The sequence below is a fragment of the Saccoglossus kowalevskii genome, chromosome 5 (genome assembly GCF_978046115.1).
Source record: "Saccoglossus kowalevskii chromosome 5, keSacKowa6.1, whole genome shotgun sequence".
NCBI classification, from domain to species: Eukaryota; Metazoa; Hemichordata; class Enteropneusta; family Harrimaniidae; genus Saccoglossus; species Saccoglossus kowalevskii.
Genome location: NC_140645.1, coordinates 27,163,814 through 27,185,155, shown reverse-complemented (window position 1 = coordinate 27,185,155; position 21,342 = coordinate 27,163,814). Strand labels below are relative to the sequence as shown.

General features: G+C 38.7%; 2 protein-coding genes across 2 annotated transcripts; both read right to left on the bottom strand.

Moving 5' to 3' along the window:
- Window positions 1-626: 626 nt before the first annotated feature.
- Window positions 627-5,527, bottom strand: LOC146745957 (uncharacterized). Its single transcript, XM_085498848.1, has 3 exons — window positions 5,362-5,527; window positions 2,220-4,282; window positions 627-1,982 (listed from the first exon to the last, which is right to left on the bottom strand). Exons 1-3 carry the CDS (start codon window positions 5,525-5,527, stop codon window positions 627-629), a joined length of 3,585 nt encoding a protein of 1,194 aa, XP_085354974.1.
- Window positions 5,528-18,137: 12,610 nt separating this feature from the next.
- On the bottom strand, window positions 18,138-20,363 carry LOC102800452 (uncharacterized). The gene has a single exon (XM_006811790.2). The coding sequence runs from the start codon at window positions 20,361-20,363 to the stop codon at window positions 18,138-18,140; it is 2,226 nt and encodes a 741-aa protein (XP_006811853.2).
- Between the last annotated feature and the right edge of the window lie 979 nt (window positions 20,364-21,342).

Here is a 21,342-nt window from a genome sequence, read left to right as displayed (position 1 = left end):
GTGATTAAATTCGAAGTAAATATAAACAGAAATACTAAACGTAAGTGTAAAAAAAACACACACTGGGGTAAAGAATCGATCAAACAAAACAAAAACAAAATACGACATTATACTAATACAACGATGTAGCTACAATCATGTCAAGTTCTACGTAAAATATCTTCAAATACTAGCATGTAACAAATTCAACTAAAGATAAATATCCAATTACATAGGCAAATTGTCACACACAAGAACTAACACAATTTCAGTTCGTTTAAGTCTGTTATTCTGCAACGAGCAACGGCGGCCGCATTTCTACGGGGTCTGGTTATTTCAATGCCGTTAGTGTCTGGTACCGTGTTCATACCGTTAATGTTAGGTAATTCGATGTCATCTGCAGCGTTTAACTCCAACGGATAGAGTTTACTGATCGGTCGATTGGTTCGTCCGTGTGGTGTTTTAATATCCACAGATCGGACTAGTCCATCTCTTCCGTAGTTTAATCTCTCAACTTTTGCCATATTCCAATGCAGTCGCTTCTGGTTGTCATGATGGACGAGAACAATGTCACCGATTTTGACGGTATTTGTTGATTTACCAGTGAGCATATGGCGTTCGCGGAGAGCGGGTAGATATTCGGAGATTCATCTACGCCAAAACTGCTGAATCAACTCAGACAGACGTAAATATCTTCGTTGAATTTCGGTTTGGTTATCACCGAAGGTGGGATCCTGTAATTCGTCAGGTTCGACTGGTTGACTTGGTAACATCGTGATCGGACGTCCATTTATTAAATGCGATGGTGTGAGTGCTATCAAGTCGTCCGCGTTTCCAGAAACATAAGTAATCGGCCTATTGTTCAGGACGGCTTCTATTTCCGCTACAATTGTGCTAAGTTCACCACAGGTTACGAATGAACGTTGAAGTACCTTCTTAATAGCGGTTTTCGTAATACCAACCAGACGCTCCCAAAAACCGCCATACCATGGAGCGCGTTTGGGAATGAATTTCCATTGCATTCGCTTGTTGGTTAAATATCTGGTGACTTCAGGAGAATTGAACAGATCTTGTAGTTTATCGGCGGATGACAGATACGTAGACGCATTGTCGGAGATCAACACGGATGGCAACGAGCGTCGTGCGGAGAATCGTCGAAATGCGCGTAAAAAAGTTGCAGCAGATAAATCAGACACGACTTCCAAATGTATTGCTCTGGTAACAGCACAAGAAAATAAACAAATGTAAACTTTCTGGTCCTTTCCGCCGTGTTGTCCCTTTACGTATAATGCACCGGTAAAATCGACACCAGTAACCGTGAACGGTGGCGCATCATTTACACGACAGTGTTGTAGTGGGGCTTGTATGGGCTGTTGATATGGTTTCCCGGTGATTTTTCTACAAGTCACGCATTGTCGTATAATTCTTTTCACGAGTTGGCGGATCTTTGGTATCCAGTATGTTTGTCGTATATCTGTGACCGTGGATAATAATCCTGAGTGGAGCATGCGCGAGTGGGATTCCAACACAACGAGGATCGTATATCGATGTCCATATGGTAGGAGTATTGGAAATTTCGTGTTGTAGTCGAGAGGGGCATTATGTAACCTCCCCCCACAGCGGAGTAATGTATCATTGTCGAAGAATAAACCAAGTTGTCTGGTGAGGGTTGGCTTTCGGCGATGAGTGGTGACGTCAGCGCTAAACGCTTCACGTTGAATATCTCTTATCCACTTGGTTTCGGCTTTGCGTAATTCCTCAGCGGATACTGTACTAGATGTATGTTTGTCATTTCGAAGATTAGATACAAATCTTAGCACAAGAGCTGTTGTACGTAATAGCTTGTTTAAACTGCTAAATCTGTCGGCGTCTATGATGTGCTGTATCCCGACGTTAGTTGTCTCGTTCACAGTGGTAGTACTAGTATCTTGAGCGGTATCGGTTTCCACAAAGGTATGCAGGACTGTACTATCAAATACAGGACATATTGGCCAATCGCCTTGCTTCAGCCAAGTAGGACCGCACCATCATAGTTCTGAGTGTTGTAGCCGGTGTGACGAGATCCCGCGTGTAACCAGATCTGCCGGATTGTCCTTTGTTGGACAATACTTCATTGTCATGGGGAAGGTCTTTATTTCGTTAACGCGGTTAGTGACGAACAAAGGCAACTTCTTGTCACTCTTTAGCCAATGAAGAACGATCTGGCTGTCCGACCATATTATGTGTTTCGTAATGTTCACCGTATCTTTTAGTGCGTCGGACGCAAATTGAATCAGTCTGGTGCCAATAACTGCTCCCATGAGCTCCAGGCGTGGTAATGTCTGTTTCTTTAATGGTGCTGCTCTGGTTTTCGACATAACAAGAGATGTTTGTTCTGTGTTGTTATTACGTAAATAAACAGCGGCACCATATGCCCTCGTACTTGCGTCTACAAAGACATGTAATTCGTGGTCGTCGTTACGGTCATAAACGTCCGAGAAATATTCTCTATTCATTGTAATGTTCGTAGCCGTTTTCAAATCCGTCAATATGGCATTCCATTCATTTGTCAAATCGGAAGGTAAAGGTTCATCCCAGTCGAGCTTTCGTTTCCATAATTCTTGTGTAAATATCTTCGCTTTAATAACCACTGGTGCTAAATAACCGAAAGGATCGTATACGCTAGACGTTGCACTACTTACTTCACGTTTAGTTGGCAATATGGTTTCGTCATTTGAAATATTATTTGCGTAGGTAAGCTCATCCGACAATGTTTTCCAACGTAATCCGAGTATGTGTACCTCAGTGTTTAGATCAGCTACATTGTCGGCTTTAGCGAGATCACGTAATTGTTCGCAGTTTGAAGCCCATGACCGAAGATTAAACCCGCCAGATTTTAAAAGATCCTTCGAGAATTCATAGTATTCTATCACGTCCTTGATTTCAGATGTTCCACTTATGATATTGTCTACATAGATATTGCGTTTCAGATCCGATGTAATTGCATTTGTTGCGTTTTTCTCTGTGTGTGTTTTCAAGACGGCGTTCAATATGAAAGGCGAAGAGACTGCTCCGAACGGTACTGACTTGAATCGATAAGTCTTAAATGCGCTATCAGGATTAGTTGGGTCAGTTAGCCACAGGAATTTTGTGTAGTCGCGATCACTTTCGTGGAGACGTACATTCAGAAAAGCTTTTTCGATATCGCTGCTAAACGCGTAACGATGTACTCGAAATCTAAGTAGAATTCCTGTCAAGTCATTCAATAACGGTGGCCCAACTTCCAAGCAGTCGTTGAGACTGGGTATTATGGGTGATTGTTTACTGCTACAATCATAAACTACACGAATGGGTGTGGTCGGTGAATCCTTCTTAACGGCATGATGTGGTAAGTAATGTCCCCGTTCGTTGTCGTCATTAAGAACTTCTTCTACGAAGTCCCGAGATATTTGATCGTGAATGGTCTTATTGTAGTACTCCAAAATATCAGATGGTAAGCGGTGCACCAAATTTCGTGTTCGTTTCTCGCTTAACTGATAGTTCGTTGGTAGGGGCGGATGTTCTGGTTTCCATGGGAACTTCGCGGTGTATTTCCCTTCTTCAAACTGTAAATTAGAGTCACGATATTCTTTGAAGAAATCCGCTTTCGGTTCGTGTATTTCGTCCCTTATTCCGATAGATTCCAAGTTCCAGAAATCTTGGAGTTTAATTTGCTCATTCTGGTTACTAGCAGCTATATGTAACATAGTTGTGTTAGTCGGGATTCTCATTCTGGTTCCAGTTGGTCCGGATAGAAGATATCCAAATTCCGACATTACAGCTGTTGGTCCCGGTCCTCGGATTATGTCGTCTCCCACAAAGTTCCAATAGTAGTCGGCGCCGATCAGTAGGGAAACTTCAAAGGAATCCGATGATGATGCAGGGTGCGCCAGGCGTAGGCCTCGTAAATGCGGAAGATTTAAAAAAGATTTCGATATCAGATTCTTCATTGGTGTTGATATTGTTGGAACAATCAGTGCCGACACACTACGGGATCCGTTTAATGTCTTGAGATTAACTGTCCCTTTATTGAAGGACCGGACGTTGCCGCTATTGTCACCAAATGTCGCCAACTGTATTAACTCTGATCCAGATGGTTTAACATTCAGTTTTTGTGCCAAATCTTCAGTGATGAATGATCTTGTTGCTCCTTCATCAAACAACAGAACAGCGGTCAATGATTGAGTGTCAGTAGAAATCTCTGTTACGGCAGTTTTTAATAAAACTAGTTGATTATCGTAGTTGTTTTTTCTTTGAGCAGCTGCAGCGAAGTTAAACCGCGGGTCTGAGTGTATAAAAGGAAAGATGGCCGCCACTTTTCAGTATGCAAATGACACTCAAGCGTGAAACACCTCTTCGGGGTGCTCCGCAAAATCACTCTTTTCGGCAATCTTAACGCCTGTGATGCTTTATTTTCATGTCGTACACAAACGTGAATATGTCCGCGATACAACTGCGATGTTAATTTACGAGTTCGGTGCGATGTCAGTGTGATTTGCGCGTAAAAGCGACGGAAAAGCATGATTCAAACAGTCGCTTTGACTGCTAAAACTGGCTGTCAGTCATGGGTTTATGTAAATGTAAGGTGTTAATTCCGAGTTGTTTGTTCAATCTCTAGGTATGTTTATGTAATTACGGAGTTGATCATGTAAGTAATATCGTGGAGCTAATAAGAAATGATATGCTGTGAGCTGTTTGTCCGTCCGTTCATCTCAGGGGACATCGTCGGCGCCCCACGAAGCGGTCCGACCCGAGCGAGTGCGAATCGACTTTGCGTAAACATACCAATAATTTCTGTAGTGTGTGTGCGCAAAGTAAGACATTCGTGGTTACCGGGCTGGGAAAATAAAAAAAAATGGTTTTCACTCTGATATCGATGAAAAGATTCGAGGGAGTCCCAAATACATCCCCGACAATATGTCGAGTATGTTTCTCAAATTTCTCTTCGTTCTCGAAAAAAATAAATTGAAAGGTCTCACAAAAAAATATAATGTTCCCTGAAACATATCCCCGCAGTGAAAGATTTAGCCCTTTTTGTCACGTACTAGTATGAGCCGCGCATATATTCATGTATATTTGGCGTCGGACCCGTGCCGCACAGCCGTATACGTATAATACATTTTTTTTTTTTTTTTTTTTTTTTTGTTTTGACGTTGCATAACGTCATTATTGCCTAGCCGACAAGACACATTATAGCAAACGTTGTACGACAACTAAATTGTGTAGGTCATTCAAATAAACTACAGTTATTTCATGATGCAAGTAATTGACAATACGGTAGTTCTCTATTTGGAATATTTGTTGGCCCTGAAAAGGGCCGTTTGGTTTGTTTGTATCAATGTATTTTTCAGTACCAGAGATGACCCATATAAGGCACGCCTGGGAGATTGGGATACAGTCCGCGTATCTGTCTTACAACACACTCCGGCATCACTTCTCTTTGTGTGACCACAACGTTATCAGCCCTCATAAGTTGCGACTTGCGCTGGATATATTTTTCGTCAGTCCACGCATTTCGTCGTCCGAGCATCGTCCAATACTTTTTGTATAAACGACGCCTAATAGCAGTGTTGTTGTTTTGATCTGTTCAAGTTAGAAGTGGTGACTGAAAGTTTCGGTCACCATTTACCATCCTGACTTTTCGGCAACGGATTTTTGCCAAAAGTTTACTTATAACTATTTATTCATTATCCGCACGTTGCATGTTCGATGTATCTATATTGATTTACTCATAACTTTGCCTATTTAGATTTTTAATAATAACTGGTTTGTTGCAAGTACGTGCTCATTATATTTATAAATAAACCCACGGCAACATAGCACAGTACGTAGTATAAATACATCGCGCTTGTAACGTACGGGTTGTGAATGAATAAATAAATACATTGTATAAAAAGGTCGCATTTGTAACATATTGATACAATAGCAAGAAAGCAAAGGCATGAGCTCAATTCAGAGATACCAATGAGATCCTTACAATGCCGTAACGCCATTTACAGAAATTGTGCTTTACAGTCGACCACGAGCGAAACAAACACAGAAAACGGCTTTCAAAAGAGTGCGTAGGCCCAGTGAACGTCGGGCAACGGGATTCAGCAAGTCTTTTCAAATCAGATAATAGCGTAATGCATGATGTTAGCTTACGGAATTAACGTCTTCAGTTGAAATGATAACAGCTGTGTACCAAGTAAACAACTGGGCGGACCATGCAAATTACATTTCCCATGATGCACTGGTGCAATTCCTGGGATTGCGGAGCCGCGCTTTAACACATGCCGGAGTCGATTTGTTGAGTGATGTTGACGTTGTGTCACGACTAGATTGGTCTGAGGAGGCGCGCATTTGTGGTTCTAATGTACAGAGTGATGTGTGATGTTTTCTCCCACAGCGAAGGTATTTATTGGTCGATCTGCACTCCGAAACTTGGTGTCTTCCCATACAATTAAAGCACAGCCTGTCACGCTTCACGATATCATGTCGTTTATTTCTATCCGTTACGATGACACAATTACTATGAAAATGCTGTCCTTTACAGTAAGCGCAGGTTTTTCTCGGTTTTGGTGCGTTACGGGGTCGAAAATTGCGTGTCGGTGTCGATGTACGTGTTGCCGATGTCTTCGTACCAGTATAGAAAGCCGCAGTCAATTGTTGTGTTTCTTGTTCGTATTCACCTTCACTATCGTTGATCAATGAACTTACTTCGAGTGCCTGTATTTCTTTGTAAAGTGATTCACGTAGTTCCGATAATTTCCACTCACAGTCGCCGTGATCACGTGTTATCTGTTTCCGTATGCCTCTTGGTAACTTCTCGAATACGATCGGAACTAACAGATCACCATACGACGTTTCCTTTTTACCGAGAGCCTCGAGTCCGCGTACATTAGTTTCTATAGTGTCATAGAAATTTCGTAAACTGTTCATATCGCTAGTTGGCTTGGGCAAATCCCACAAAGATTTCATATAAGCATTGACGATTTTATGTGTTTGGCCATATCGTTTTTCCAGCAGTCGAATAGCATGTCGATAGTTCGTATTCGTCAATGGTAGACCATCAATAGTTCTCGCTGCTTCTCCGGAAAGTTGACCTCGGAGGTATTGAAATTTCTGAACTTCGCTGAAGCTTGGATCGTTATCCACAGCAGAAATAAAAACATCATAAAATGCTTTCCATTTTAGGGAGTCGCCACTGAATGTCGGAAGCTGTAGCTTCGGTAAGTGGACGGTATTACTAGTGGAAGTTGTAGACTGTCTAGTAGAAGAGGTGTTTGTTCTTACCGTCGATCCCGTTGTCTCCCTTGTCGCAGCGTGTTGATTGATGAATTTACGAATTTTGAACTTTCTGGCGAAAACTTCATCCATGTAATTGTCGGCTTCTCGAATAACGTCGTTTAACTGGTCTTCGTTAGTTGACTGAATAATTTCTGCGTCGAGTTTCTCTAACAACTTAAACTTATCTTCGATGCGTTCTTTTGTGATCAAGAGATTGTCCCAATCCACGTCGTCTTCACTGTTGAATTTCACAATCGTATCTTCGGCTTTCTTGAGTAGCTGGGTCATCTTTCCTCGGTAGGCTGGGCGAGTTCCTCTGGCAGACATGATCGTTTCCTTAAATCCTGGTCTCGGCACCAAAAAATGTGGGAATCGAAATTACAGGATAAAGGAGACGATCGATTAAGTCAAGGAAAGAGACTTTATTATACGATATAGACTACACGAATACTATACAGCTACTCCGAATAAAGCGTGTGTTGAAAGTATACATACAGTGTGGCCGGAAGTTTGGGCTTACGTAACTTGTTACTGAGTACCCAATCAACTAACTCAATAATAATTAACTTAAGTACATAACGTATCTCTTTGTGGTTCCGACAGTAAATGTAGTAGACTTTAGACTGCTGAAGTCGTCCCGCAGCGCATATTTGAATATTAATTAAAAAAAAAGATTTTATATGCTTTCCATACGTCGCTATGGGTCTCACATTGACAAAATGCGGCCGACGACTATAGTGATTAAATTCGTCTGTTAGGTGTTGCGTATACATACATGGCTTAGAGTAGACTAGTATTTACAGTATCAATCAAAACAATTGATACAGAAGATGAGTATGTTGAAGTACAGTAAGAATGAGATACTGGGTCTGATCTTGAGTGTAATTTGTCAGCTTGTAGCCCAGCGCCACATAAATATGCTGCTATTATCATGAAAGCTATCATAGCGTAAACACGAATAATTTGATAGAACAATCACAAAATACCTTCAATGCTAAATATCTCATGTGTTCCCTCTTGTTAAATAAGTATCAATGTGTGCATCACGAATCAATACAATTTGTAGACACAGTGATTAATATATACATATCCTTATACATGTGGAAGATCTGTATTGAATTATTCGCTTAATCGATATATCCTGCATTTGTAATAAACCATCTGTCTAATACATATTTCATCCTTTATGCAATCATGTTTAGAGTTATGATGATCCTACATGGCTTCGGTATCCAAATTATAAATTATAAATTTAATGAATAAATTACGCAGTGAGAGTATTCACCATGATATGATACTCAATGAACCTTCATTGAGCATCGTTATATAAAACTTCGACTAGTTATGAATATGGAAATAATTGTAAATACTTTCGGAACGAACGGAATAGAGAGAATAATCATATTTACAATCTAATATGTAATATGGTTAATTTTATCCTTTGTATAAGGACAATAATTTGCATTAATATCTGTGTGTAAGATGTCGCACACAATTGATCTTGTTCGTTGTGATATGTTGTGATATGACATTTAGCATGGCCGTACATACAACTGTCAGTGATTAATCAAATTATATAATACTTCGATGGATATTATTATCATAGCAATTAGAGGAACTTCACTGTAGCTAAACTCTGCGATAAATATTATTGAACACAGAAGAAGGTTTTTTTTTCATCGCGCTTTTTAATACGTAAAATGGAGAATTACGAGATCATATATTACACGTCAGAGTTAGGCGGCATACTAAGAGCTTCGTTACAATCATCGTAAACCATTGAATTGTACAGCAATATCTCTACAGAGATCATACCATCACATATCACAGCATGTGTTGTCACACATATGTAGCAATTATTTAATAATACATACACCACACTTCGTAATGATTTACATGCCAAGAAATAAGGCGAATTTAATTGTTACGTTGTGATATACACCATCTTCCTCACCGCCACCAACAGTATACTAGACAAACCATTGAAACATAATTTATTTTATTTTGTGTTAATTCTATCTAGGCTTCAGTGCGAACTATCTTCCAACAAAGAAATGCATACACTGTCATAGAGTTCATATCAAGTGCAAATAGAGGGCGCAATTTAACATTACTCACTCACGATCAAGTATCGAATTAAAAAATAAACACAATAAAAAATAAATAACTGCACATACATTACACATTTGTTTTACATTTTTAGATAATAATCCAAGAAAGTTATGTATAATTTTATCTGTAAGGATATCTCTCGTGCAATAGGAAAGAACTAGCTGCTGTAATATATATGTCGACCCTTAAAAAAGCAATATGTTCAGTGTTAGATAAATATGGATAGTCTGTCTCTGGTAACCAAATTATGTATTTCCTTATAATCAGTAATTTATTATTTGAGAATCATAGCGTATTAACGTAGTCATCGATCTGTTCTATTTTCAGCTTAAACTTATCTACCTCAATGTACTATTCCATTAACGTCGCCATAAAAATAATTGATGCATTATCTCAAGTTAATGGTAATTTAGACAAATACAGATAATATTAAGGACATTAAGGACTTAAATATGGCGAACAATCACGTTAATGCCATTTTCAATCATAATGATTTCTATGAATAATATAATAAATAGGGACACGTCGGCGTTGCTTATTAGATATACACTTGTCAGATAAATTTGGTCCAATCAACCAACCTGCAAGGAATTTTGTTTGATTATATTCCACATGAAAAAATACAACGCATTAGTACCAATTGTTACGACATACCAAGTAGGCGCATGAGGGCGTGTTTACTTATTCAATTAATACACAAATATGCATTTGCCAGGCGTCTGTTTGGCAAGTCTTATTGTGCCGCACTGTAAGTTCCCTCCGTGTTTGTTACAATGAAATTTTGTTTCAATCGAAATAAAACCCATGTTTATGCTGTGATTTGGTCCTCTGGTTATGCCAGCTTGTTATCCTGCAGCCTGTGTGCATTGACGCATGTGTGTAATTGGTTAGGGCTGTATGGCGCCCTCACTGTCTACTATGTATGTTACCTTCGATGGCTGTATGAAAACCTCTTTCGCGGGAACCTTTGTTGTGAATGTGATGTAGCGTGACTGTTGTCGCACCTATGGTACTGTGTGCTATGCTCTTTTAGATATGTAATTATTCAGAGGTTCTTAATCAAAGCAGTTCTTATTACGTTTTTTATGAGCATTTCTTGTGTTGTAATTTACTGTGAATTACGGGACGAGGTAGTCGTTTTTGGGGTGTACAGGGCTGAGAGCGAATGGGGTCTCTCTCTCTCTCTCTCTTTTTCTTGGGGCTCGAGCTGGCAACGTCGTACTGTGCCGTCGGGGAAGACTGTGTGGCCGCTGAGTGAAGATCAGAAGCGGATCGGGGATTCCGGGACAGAAGAGGTGCCTTAGAAGAACACTGTTGTTGCGGTGCACCAATGGACTTCTAGTTCGACCCGTGTGAAGTTCGTTGTGACTGGTAGGTGAATTGTAACCGTAACTGTTCGGAAGGGGCCCCGAAACGTCTTTGATTGCAATCGAACGTTGAACAATTATCGCTTGAACTTTTATTGCGTCAAAACTTTGTGATTTACATTATTGTAGCTTTTTGTGGGCAGTGAGAGCACTTTTTCCTGTTTTGTGTAGTTTTTTGTGCGTTGCCGCCGAGATTGCGTCATTCCCCTGTTGCACGCCTTGCGAATTTTCCTAATTTTCCCGTGCGTTGCTTGGGCTGTTTTGACCGCCGCTTGTGGTCATCATCTTAGGGAATTTTCCTCTGCATGTGCATTTTGTGTTAGGCCCTTGCACTGTGTTTTAGCTGTTTTTTGGCGAGATTCGTGTTGGTCGCTCTTTTGAGAAACCACGGCGAGTCTTCTGTTTTGGCGGCGTGTTTGGGGCAGCGACGCACTCTCTTGGTAGATTAGTTAGACTGCTTGGTCAGTCGTAGTTTGTGATAAGCACAGTGAGACGATTTTACTGATTTTATTGTGGCGTTGTGCTTTTTGACTCCCATGTGCGAAGCACAAAATGGGAGTCTTTGCAGTTAGTGTGTCTGTATGTGTGTATGTGTGTCAGACTGTTCCACTGCTATATCAAGAACCATACATCGGTTTTTGATGAAACTTGGTGCATAGATGCTCTGAACATATGCGCAGATTTGATTAGGTTTTGGTTAAAATCCATGCTCGTTAATTACCTAATTTGCATGATAATTAGCTAATTTTTAGTGGTTCCATGACTGTTCCACTGATATCTAAACAACCACTCATTGGATTTTGATGAAACTTGGTACATAGATTTTCTGAACTAATGCTAGGTTTTGATTAGTTTTTGGTAATAATCCGTGGATACTAATTACCTAATTTGTATAATGATTAGTCAATTTTCAGTTTTTCCACTGATATCTAATGTACTAATCATCACATTTCAATGAAACTTGGTACATAGATGTCATATGACACTGCACAGACCTGATAGTTTTTATGGTAATATCAGTACATGTAATTACCTAATTTGCATAATTAAGTAATTTTCAGATTTTGATACAAGTAGTGAGCATTACATTTCAATGAAACTTGGTACTTACATACGACTATGCAGAGATTGATTGTTTCGGATAAATATTTGTGCATATTAATCACCTAATTTGCATAATTAGTTAATTTTCAGCTTTTGCACAGGTATCTCAAGTACTAATCATCGCATTTCAATGAAAATTGGTACATAGATCCTTTAGGACTATGCAGATACCTGATTAGTTTCGGGGTAAATAATTGTGCATATTAATTACCTAATTTGCATAATTAATTTTCAGCTTTTCTACTGATATCTAAAGTACTAATCATCACATTTCAATGAATCTAAAATTATGCAGAGACCCAATTAGTTTTTGGTAAATATTTGTGCATATTAATCACCTAATTTGCATAATTAACCAATTTCCAACTTTCACACTGATATCTCAGGTACTACCGGTAATCATCACATATCAATGAATGTTTATACATGGATGCTGTAGGACAATAGACAGACCTGGATAATTGTGGGTTAAAATCTGTACATATTAATTACCCAATTTGCATAATTAACCAATTTTAAGCTTTCACACTGATATCTAAAGTACTAATTTCCATTTTAATGAAACTTAGTACAAAGATGCTCTAGGACAATGTACAAACCTAATTAAATTAGTTTGGGGTAAAACTCTGTTCATATTATTTCCCCAATTAGCATAATAATTCATAATTTGTTGGTTCTAATCACATTTCAATTAAACTTGGTACATAGAGTTTTTGTTACATTGCGCAGACCTCATCAGTTTTACAATCAAATCTGTTCATGTTAATTTTCTGATTTGCATAATTAGTTTTCAGCTTAGTAATTTCAAATTATATTTAATGTGTCTCCAATACTCTCAGCACATGGGAGTTCTTTCTAAGCTTTCTTTGATTGTTACATTGCGCAGACCTCATTAGTTTTACAATCAAATCTGTTCATGTTAATTTTCTGATTTGCATAATTAGTTTTCAGCTTAGTAATTTCAAATTATATTTAATGTGTCTCCAATACTCTCAGCACATGGGAGTTCTTTCGAAACTTTCTTTGATTGATTATTGTGTTTACCCCGCCTTGTTTGTGTACGTGGTTGGATGCATGCCTGTGTGTTTGTGCTGATTTGGAGAACTAGTGTTTACTGTGTGGACGTAGTTAACCTTTTTTTATCAGCACACCCTGCTTATTGTATAGCGTGGGCTGCTGTGGGCGGCATTTACTGCTTTGTTCAGGCATTTTATTGGTACAACAGTTAGGTGTTCATTGTATTCAGCATGAGTGTTAGGCACTGCCAGATTAATTTAGTTTATTTTTAGGCAAGTTCCTGGCAGGTTAATTTTATATGTATTCATTTTTCCAGTGACAAGGCGCCACTGGGTTAATTTGGTCAGTCTGTTGGATTGACTTAGTCTGTTTATTGACTTGGTTCAGTTGCCAGGTCCTATCAGATTAATACTGTGTACCTTTTGATAGTAGGCTTTACTTAATTGTGTTATGTGGCGAGGTTAATATTATATTGACGTTATTATATTAAATTGGCAGTATACCTGTCTCTGTCTATAACCGAAATATATGTGTTGGCTGGTTTTTTGGGTTGACTGAATCATTCCCTGACTGTATCTGCATACCAACTCCTCTACACCGGACCATCAAGTCAGCAAGACAGCCCCTCTGATTGTGAGGAGGAAGAAGACTATTGGTATCCTGCGGAGTTTATTTAGACTGGTGAACAGAAGTTTCATCATCTGCCTCGCCCCGTCGGAGTCGCATGAACGCCGGAGGGCGGGGGTTGGCAGAAACTTTACATTGTGATTACAAGTACAGGTGATAAAAGACAATTTTGAATAGATACTTGGAATGATGACAAACATAGAGGGCGCTAGTAGAAGTTTTACGATACTAAGACAGCTTACTAACAAAGTCTGTATAGGGCATTAAATATAGCCGTATCACCGCAGCATTGTATACACGCATATCGTGTATACTATGTTGTACATAGCATTTAACATTAAAGCCAGGTTCATTTGTCAAACACGTCTGACTAAAAGTAATGAACGATGAATAGTAGCCAAATATTCATTGTTTGTCGATATTTATGACATTGCCAAATGGCGTTATTTTTAATTACAATGCCAAATATTATTGGCATGTATGCCTATACAATTGGGTTTTCACTTATTTATTATAAAATTTGTCTACTTGTAAATTAGAGTGCACAAACTATGTACCTATATTTTGTCATTAATGATTAACGATGGGTTCTCTGAGCGATTAGGTTGTGTGTCACATGTTGTAGGGCAATATTATAACAAAAGGAGTAGTTATTCATATAAATGAACAGCATTCGATATTATTGCCAGTGTAATTCAAGTTTAAAACTAAAACTCTCACATAAATTGCAGTTTATCTTGAGTCTCTTCAGATTCATCAACATTTCAACGGCGCTTGAAAGCGTGTTTGCATATGCCAGTCGTGTGGTTCTCGATTCGTACTGTGTAGAATGACAAAATATGAGGTTGCAGTGCGAACATACTGGTATTATTTATCCAGTGTTCGAGCATCGTAGCCCAACAATGCGAAAATAATTTTAAATAATGGATTTTGGTCCACACGCAATAACGTTATGTGCATGCCAATTGCCCACAGATATAACAATGTGCACAATTGTAGTCTACACAATTGTAGTGATACATGATGCTTAGAAATGGTGTAGTTGTTCTTGAAAAGAAGGAAACGCAGGACACATTTAACAGTGGAGATGTTTTGTCATCGTCTTGTCATATTATTCTTATTGACGCTGTTGTCATAAAGTTGTATACTTTTTCATTCAAGACACACGGTATGGTAGTACACTGTAATCTTGCTAGAACGAACTCTTTTATTACGAACTTCCGGATATAACGAACACACTGTATGTCCCCCGAATATTAATTGGGTAACGGGTAATGTACTTGTGACGGCTCCAACAAATCCGAACGTCACTCATATATTCACACCTTTCCGTTTTCACGTTGTTGTGGTGCGATAGAGGGTTTACGTCTTATCACACCTTATTATCAGCGCCAATTTCGCATTTTTCGTCGATATACTGTATCGTGATTTCTGCTTATTGCTGGTCCAATCATATCTTACTATGGATTCTGTTTCAGAAGGGAACTTATTTGCCATGGAATACCACTCTTACATGCGCCATTTATTATGAACTTTTCAATCGGTAGATTCAGTATAGCATGTTGACATAAGTTGGCTGCTACCCGACATCATCACGGCTACGCCTGGGAATACATTACGACGACCGACGACGACTTAGAATGAAATCACTCTCGTCCTTTTATAAGGAAAGGGTCATGGGTCACGTGATATTCGTAAATACAGTCTCACCGATATGTAAAGATTTGTAATCGGCATACTCGGGGTATAGCAGGTTTATTAAGCGTCCGTTAATGGAGAACTCAAATCAACATCGAAGTAATAATAGATCAAGACAATCAGGCCCGTAGCCAGTACTTTTGAATAGGGGGTTCGAAAACAACAATTGTATATTTGATGTGAAGTGTGTGAATTTTATAATATTCAAAAAGTGTGTTTGAGCTCTGTTACAGACATTTTTATATTATCGGTTTTAAATTAATTTTTATTGGTAAGATATTTCACATAACATCTTTGAACTATTTTACCATTTTAGAGAAGGGGTCCTGAGCCATTCCTCACCTACAAACACATCCACACCATTGATCCACTACGGCAAAATGTTGTACACAAAAAAGACAAGACTGTACGTATCTTAGCATTATTGTCCAAGTATTTTAAGGTACAAGGCTACTTACGAGTTTTTTCGCTCTTCGCAGATGTTAGCGCACATAAAAGTGACACGATTTCATGTCGAAATCTGTCTACAATTATTCGTTTTAGTATTAGTCAATTTTGTATTATGTAATTTTATTTCTGTACAGGGCCTCAGTCTATCGTACAAAATGTAATGGGCAGAAAAGTGCATAGCACGTTTTAAACACAATACAACATCCATGTAAACATATGGTACTAAGCAAAGCTGAATTCATATTCATCTCGTCGCTTGAAAACTTTTAAAAGATATAGTGCTATTTGTTATATGGTGTGGCAGTTTGTGTAGCGACGAAGTAAGCCCAGACTGTCAGTATTTGCATAATTGCATAGGGTTATTGACAAAAGATCAGCCCTTAGATCATTATATAATGGACATATAAAGAGAAAGTGAATTTCATTTTCTACCATGCTAAGTTCGAACGTATCACTGCAAAAACTAAAAAAATATTGATATAACTGTATTTTTGTGTGTCTGCCTAATTCTACATTATGTTTATGGCCAAACCAGCGAAAACTCGTCGGTATATATTTTAGTCTATAATTGCTTGCCACTGAATCTCCCAGGTTATAATACTACTTTGATTTTTCCAAAAGTACACAGCCTGAATGATTGTGAAATTGAGGCATGCCACTATTTTTTTTATTCTTTGAGTAAATATCCCTAAGAAATTTGCAGTATCTCCAACTTGTTTTTCAAACCAGACAATGGCGAAACCATATTTGAACAGGAGACTTTTATGTCGGTTTCCCAAGCAAGTCTGCCGGTCTTGTCTAATCGTTTAAGCATGATATAACATGTTTTGGGGTTTCAGTAATTTTAACCAATATGAGATACAACGCTTGAAATAACCACAGCACAATGGCAGCCTTCCACATTCGTCTAACATCGCTACATTTTTGTACAACTATTAATGTTAAGTACCGGGTAGATATCTGCAAAATGTTATCTGTACCCTCTCCATTTCCGAATTTACGTACCCCCATATCGCTACCATTAGAAATAGTTGGCACAATGATTGCATCAAACAAATTAAATGCACTAACTAATGGCATACTACCAAGTTTTTTAAAGTATGTAAATATATTTGGTTCACTGTAAATCTGTTTTTAGAGGGCGGTAAAATAATATGCGTACAGTGGCAGTTTAGCAGCGGTCTCAATAAACTTCAATGACTACAACTCCTTTTATGAACTCACTAAAAATATAGTAAATTTTCTGAGACATAAAAAAAAATGTGTAAAAAAAATATGTTTGCAATTTATACCGCATAGTTTCAGTGCTGAAGCAACACTGTGGGGGTGAATTGTTGGCTGCAAGAAGCTCTTCAACCTATACAACTCGTGATGATAAAACTTCGGCATTTTTTTAATGATATGTTCAACCCGTAGCTGTACAATATTGTCCAATAACATAGGCTACACATACTAATACAATAAGTTAACTACATTTGGCTGATACACTTGGAACAAAACAGTATATATGCCATCATTAACTTGAAGAATACAAAACTAATGAACCGAACTAGGAAAGTACAGTGTGGTGTTGTTGTGTCAATCCCGTTCGATCCCCAAACTTTACTAACTGAGCGAACATTAGCACAAGACAAAGTGCCCTATTCAGGACCACCACATCCTTCAGAGAGTGACTACCATTACATTATTGTTTCAATGTTTTAATATTTAACACCTTGTGCTTGAACGCGATCTTCATTACACCATCACGGAAAAACCGAATAAAAGCTTGCCTATTTATAATAACCTGTTTGGGTTGGCTGCTGTTGAGTTGAGACGCATAACTTCACGATTGACATTCAAAGCTTGCTGCCACCTAAATGCTCATTACTATGCATTACTCATTACATTACTCTGATAGTGTTGGGGAGTAAATGTAGTGTGTAGCAGTTAACTCCCCGGGGTAGGATTCGGGAAGACTATACCGGAACAGAACCAGACAGATCAGTTGTATACAAAAAACACAGTGGTGGTTTATTGCCAGATAGACTGATATTGTAAGTAGTAACAACAGATGAACACTGGTGAAATACACAAATTCTGAGTATATATACTCTCTGAACGAACGTGATAGAAAACACAACTCTATAAAGTAGTAATCGTAACGCAAATATAAATTGGCGGGAATGTGTACGATAGGTCAATAACATCTCGCCTGTGATAGGCTAAAATTAAAACAATCTGATTGGCTGAGAGATTTATCTCAGAATCCGAGACGTAACGTTACATGACTGCTTCTCTAAATTCTCCGCGCCTCAAAAATAAAAACATATGAAAATGTATGTCTACTACATTATCAATGAAATCATGTACCTCGAACAATAATAACGGTATTGGATAAAAGATTCAAGTAAATAAAGTGTCCACGGAAGGCATTTCAGCCGACTGTCCATATTTATTTGGTTGAATATTACGAATAAAAACATAATAATGAAAATGAAATTGAAATTTCGAAAGTCACATTAAATCAGCAATTCTTATTCGGGCTGCCACGGCAGAATCCCTTGTTGGTCGCTTAGGAATAGTGTCACCAGTCATCTGGGTGGTGGTGACATCTTTGTCAGCGGTTAGTCCAATATTTTGTATTGTCTCTGCAGGTAATCTAACATCTGATTGATTATTACTTTCAGGCGACGTTAATTCCTTGGAAACAACTTCTAACGGATACAATTTATGTATCGGCCGATTGGTAGGTCCGTTAGCTGTATTTAACTCAGCGGATCTCACAAGTTGGTCGTTGCCGTAAACTAATTTGGTTACGGTGCCAAGATGCCATTTCTGGCGTTTATCCACATCACTGTGGATTATCACAACATCTCCAACTTTTATTGTATTCCCTTTACTTCCTGTAGTTGGGTGTCTCTCTCGAAGGGCAGTCAAATATTCGGTCGACCATCTTCGCCAAAATTGAGCATGTAATCTTGACAAGTGGACATAACGATTATTCATTTCACGGTGGTCTGAGAACTGATAAGTAGGATCGCGTATTTCGTCGTCAGTGACTTCGATATATGGTAATGAGGTCAATGTCCGCCCGTGAAGTAGGTGATTCGGAGTCAATGCTATGTTGTCATTAATACTTGATGACACGTACGTAAGGGGTCGATCATTAAGAACGGCTTCAATTTCTGTTACTAATGTTGAGAGTTCGTCGAATGTTATTAACGCTCGACCCAGTGTCTTCTTAATAGCATTTTTTGTTAGTCCAATTAATCTCTCCCAAAAACCTCCATACCACGGGGCACGTTTCGGTATAAAAGTCGATTGCACTCGGTGTGCAGCGAGAAAGTCTCGGACTTCCGGTGTATCAAATAGTGTGCGAATTTCATCAGCCGCGGAAATGTAGGTCGATGCATTATCAGACAACATGCGACTTGGAAGTGAACGTCTGGCAGCAAATCTTCTGAATGCGTGCATGAACGTTTTTGTTGACAAATCAGGCACAAGTTCGAGGTGAATCGCACGTGTCACCCCGCAAGTAAATAAACAAACGTACGCTTTATCGCGTGTTCCATCAGCTGATTTCGTAAATAGATTTCCCGTGAAATCTACACCAGTTATAGTGAAAGCAGGGACAATGTTCACTCGGTAACTCGGCAACGGTGCCTGAACTGGGTTTGCGTACGGTTTCCCTGTAACTTTATTGCATTTCACACACTTATGAATGACGTTACGCACAATAATCCGTATTTTAGGTATCCAATATTTCTGTCGTATATGCGTCACTGTAGATTGAACTCCTTCATGACACATCAGATTGTGTGCTTTCCAAATGATCAAGTCCGTTAGTTTGTGATGCGAGGGTATTAATGCTGGAAATTTCGTCACAAAATCTAATGCAGCATTATGGATTCTACTCCCACAGCGGAGTATATCATCTTCGTCCACGAACAAATTCAGTTGTTGAACGATGGGAGCACATCGAGTTAAATTAAATTTAACGGATTGGATTGTATCGCCGTAGTATTGACGTTGAATATGTTTGACCCACATATTTTCAGCGCGGTTCAGTTCATCAGCGGTTATCATTCCAGTGTTTATATCGTTAGATTTAATCCGGTTGATAAAACGTAGCACATAGCTGGTCACACGTAATAATTTGTCCAAATCGTTATATCTGGAAATATCCATAATACGATGAATTCCCCGATCAGTAGGATTAGTAACAGCACACGATTGATTATCAATAGTATTTTCCCGTGTTGGAGTAGTGATAATTCCAACATCGTGGGCAGGTAGTTCATTGACCCCACCTCTCGTGCGTGGGTTAATTAGATGAGTTTCATTTGGCTCAATCGCAGAATGCAATACATTTGCATCAAAGGCAGGACAACTCGGCCAATCGCTTGTTGTTGGTAGCCATTTTGGGCCTTTCCACCACAAATCAGAATTTTCCAGGTTTTCGTAAGTAATCCCTCTGGTTAGTAAGTCAGCGGGATTTTCTTCGGTGGGACAATATTTCCTAGTAGACTGAAATTCACAAATTTCATCCACACGATTTTTCACGAAGATCGGCAGTTTCTTGTCACTATTTAACCAGTGAAGCGTGATTTGGCTGTCTGACCACAAATAGAAATTAGTAATGTTATATGTGTCAGATAGCGCATCTTTGACATATTTACTGAGACGTGTAGCAATTAATGTTGCCATAAGTTCCAATCTTGGTAGCGTAGTTTCGGTCATTGGCGCGATCCTGGTCTCGGCACCAAAATGTTGGGGAGTAAATGTAGTGTGTAGCAGTTAACTCCCCGGGGTAGGATTCGGGAAGACTATACCGGAACAGAACCAGACAGATCAGTTGTATACAAAAAACACAGTGGTGGTTTATTGCCAGATAGACTGATATAGTAAGTAGTAACAACAGATGAACACTGGTGAAATACACAAATTCTGAGTATATATACTCTCTGAACGAACGTGATAGAAAACACAACTCTATAAAGTAGTAATCGTAACGCAAATATAAATTGGCGGGAATGTGTACGATAGGTCAATAACATCTCGCCTGTGATAGACTAAAATTAAAACAATCTGATTGGCTGAGAGATTTATCTCAGAATCCGAGACGTAACGTTACATGACTGCTTCTCTAAAGATAGTTACCTCACGGAGTCAAGTGATTTAAACAATAATAATTATTTTAATTAATACTGTTTGTTTTATTATGTTCTAAACTACGATCATAAATCTATTCACTCCCAAAATTTAGGGCCTGTAAACTACGGGCCTGTACTACTACATGACGTACAGGTCAATATTAACTCTTCACCAGCTATTACATGACCATCGTAAACAGTAAGACCAGACTGGCAAGGAAATGGTTCTGTAGGTGGAACTGAACGTAATTGTATCTTAACTTTTAGTGTCAAACATGTTGGTTGACTGGTCATGGCATACTAATGATTTTTATGGATTTTCATTGAAGAAGATGTTGCCCGATTAAATCAGTCAATATGAGGTTTTAACACAACATACAGAATATGATATCCCGATGATAAAAAGCTATTCAAACGGTGAACGTTGATGATAACATTCAAATTATGCGTCCTCTGTAGTTATAATATAGTTATAAATCAGTGTATATGTTCATATTGTACAATTTATATTACAATCATTATAAACATATATAATGGTGTGTTCAATTCATTTACAATTACATCAC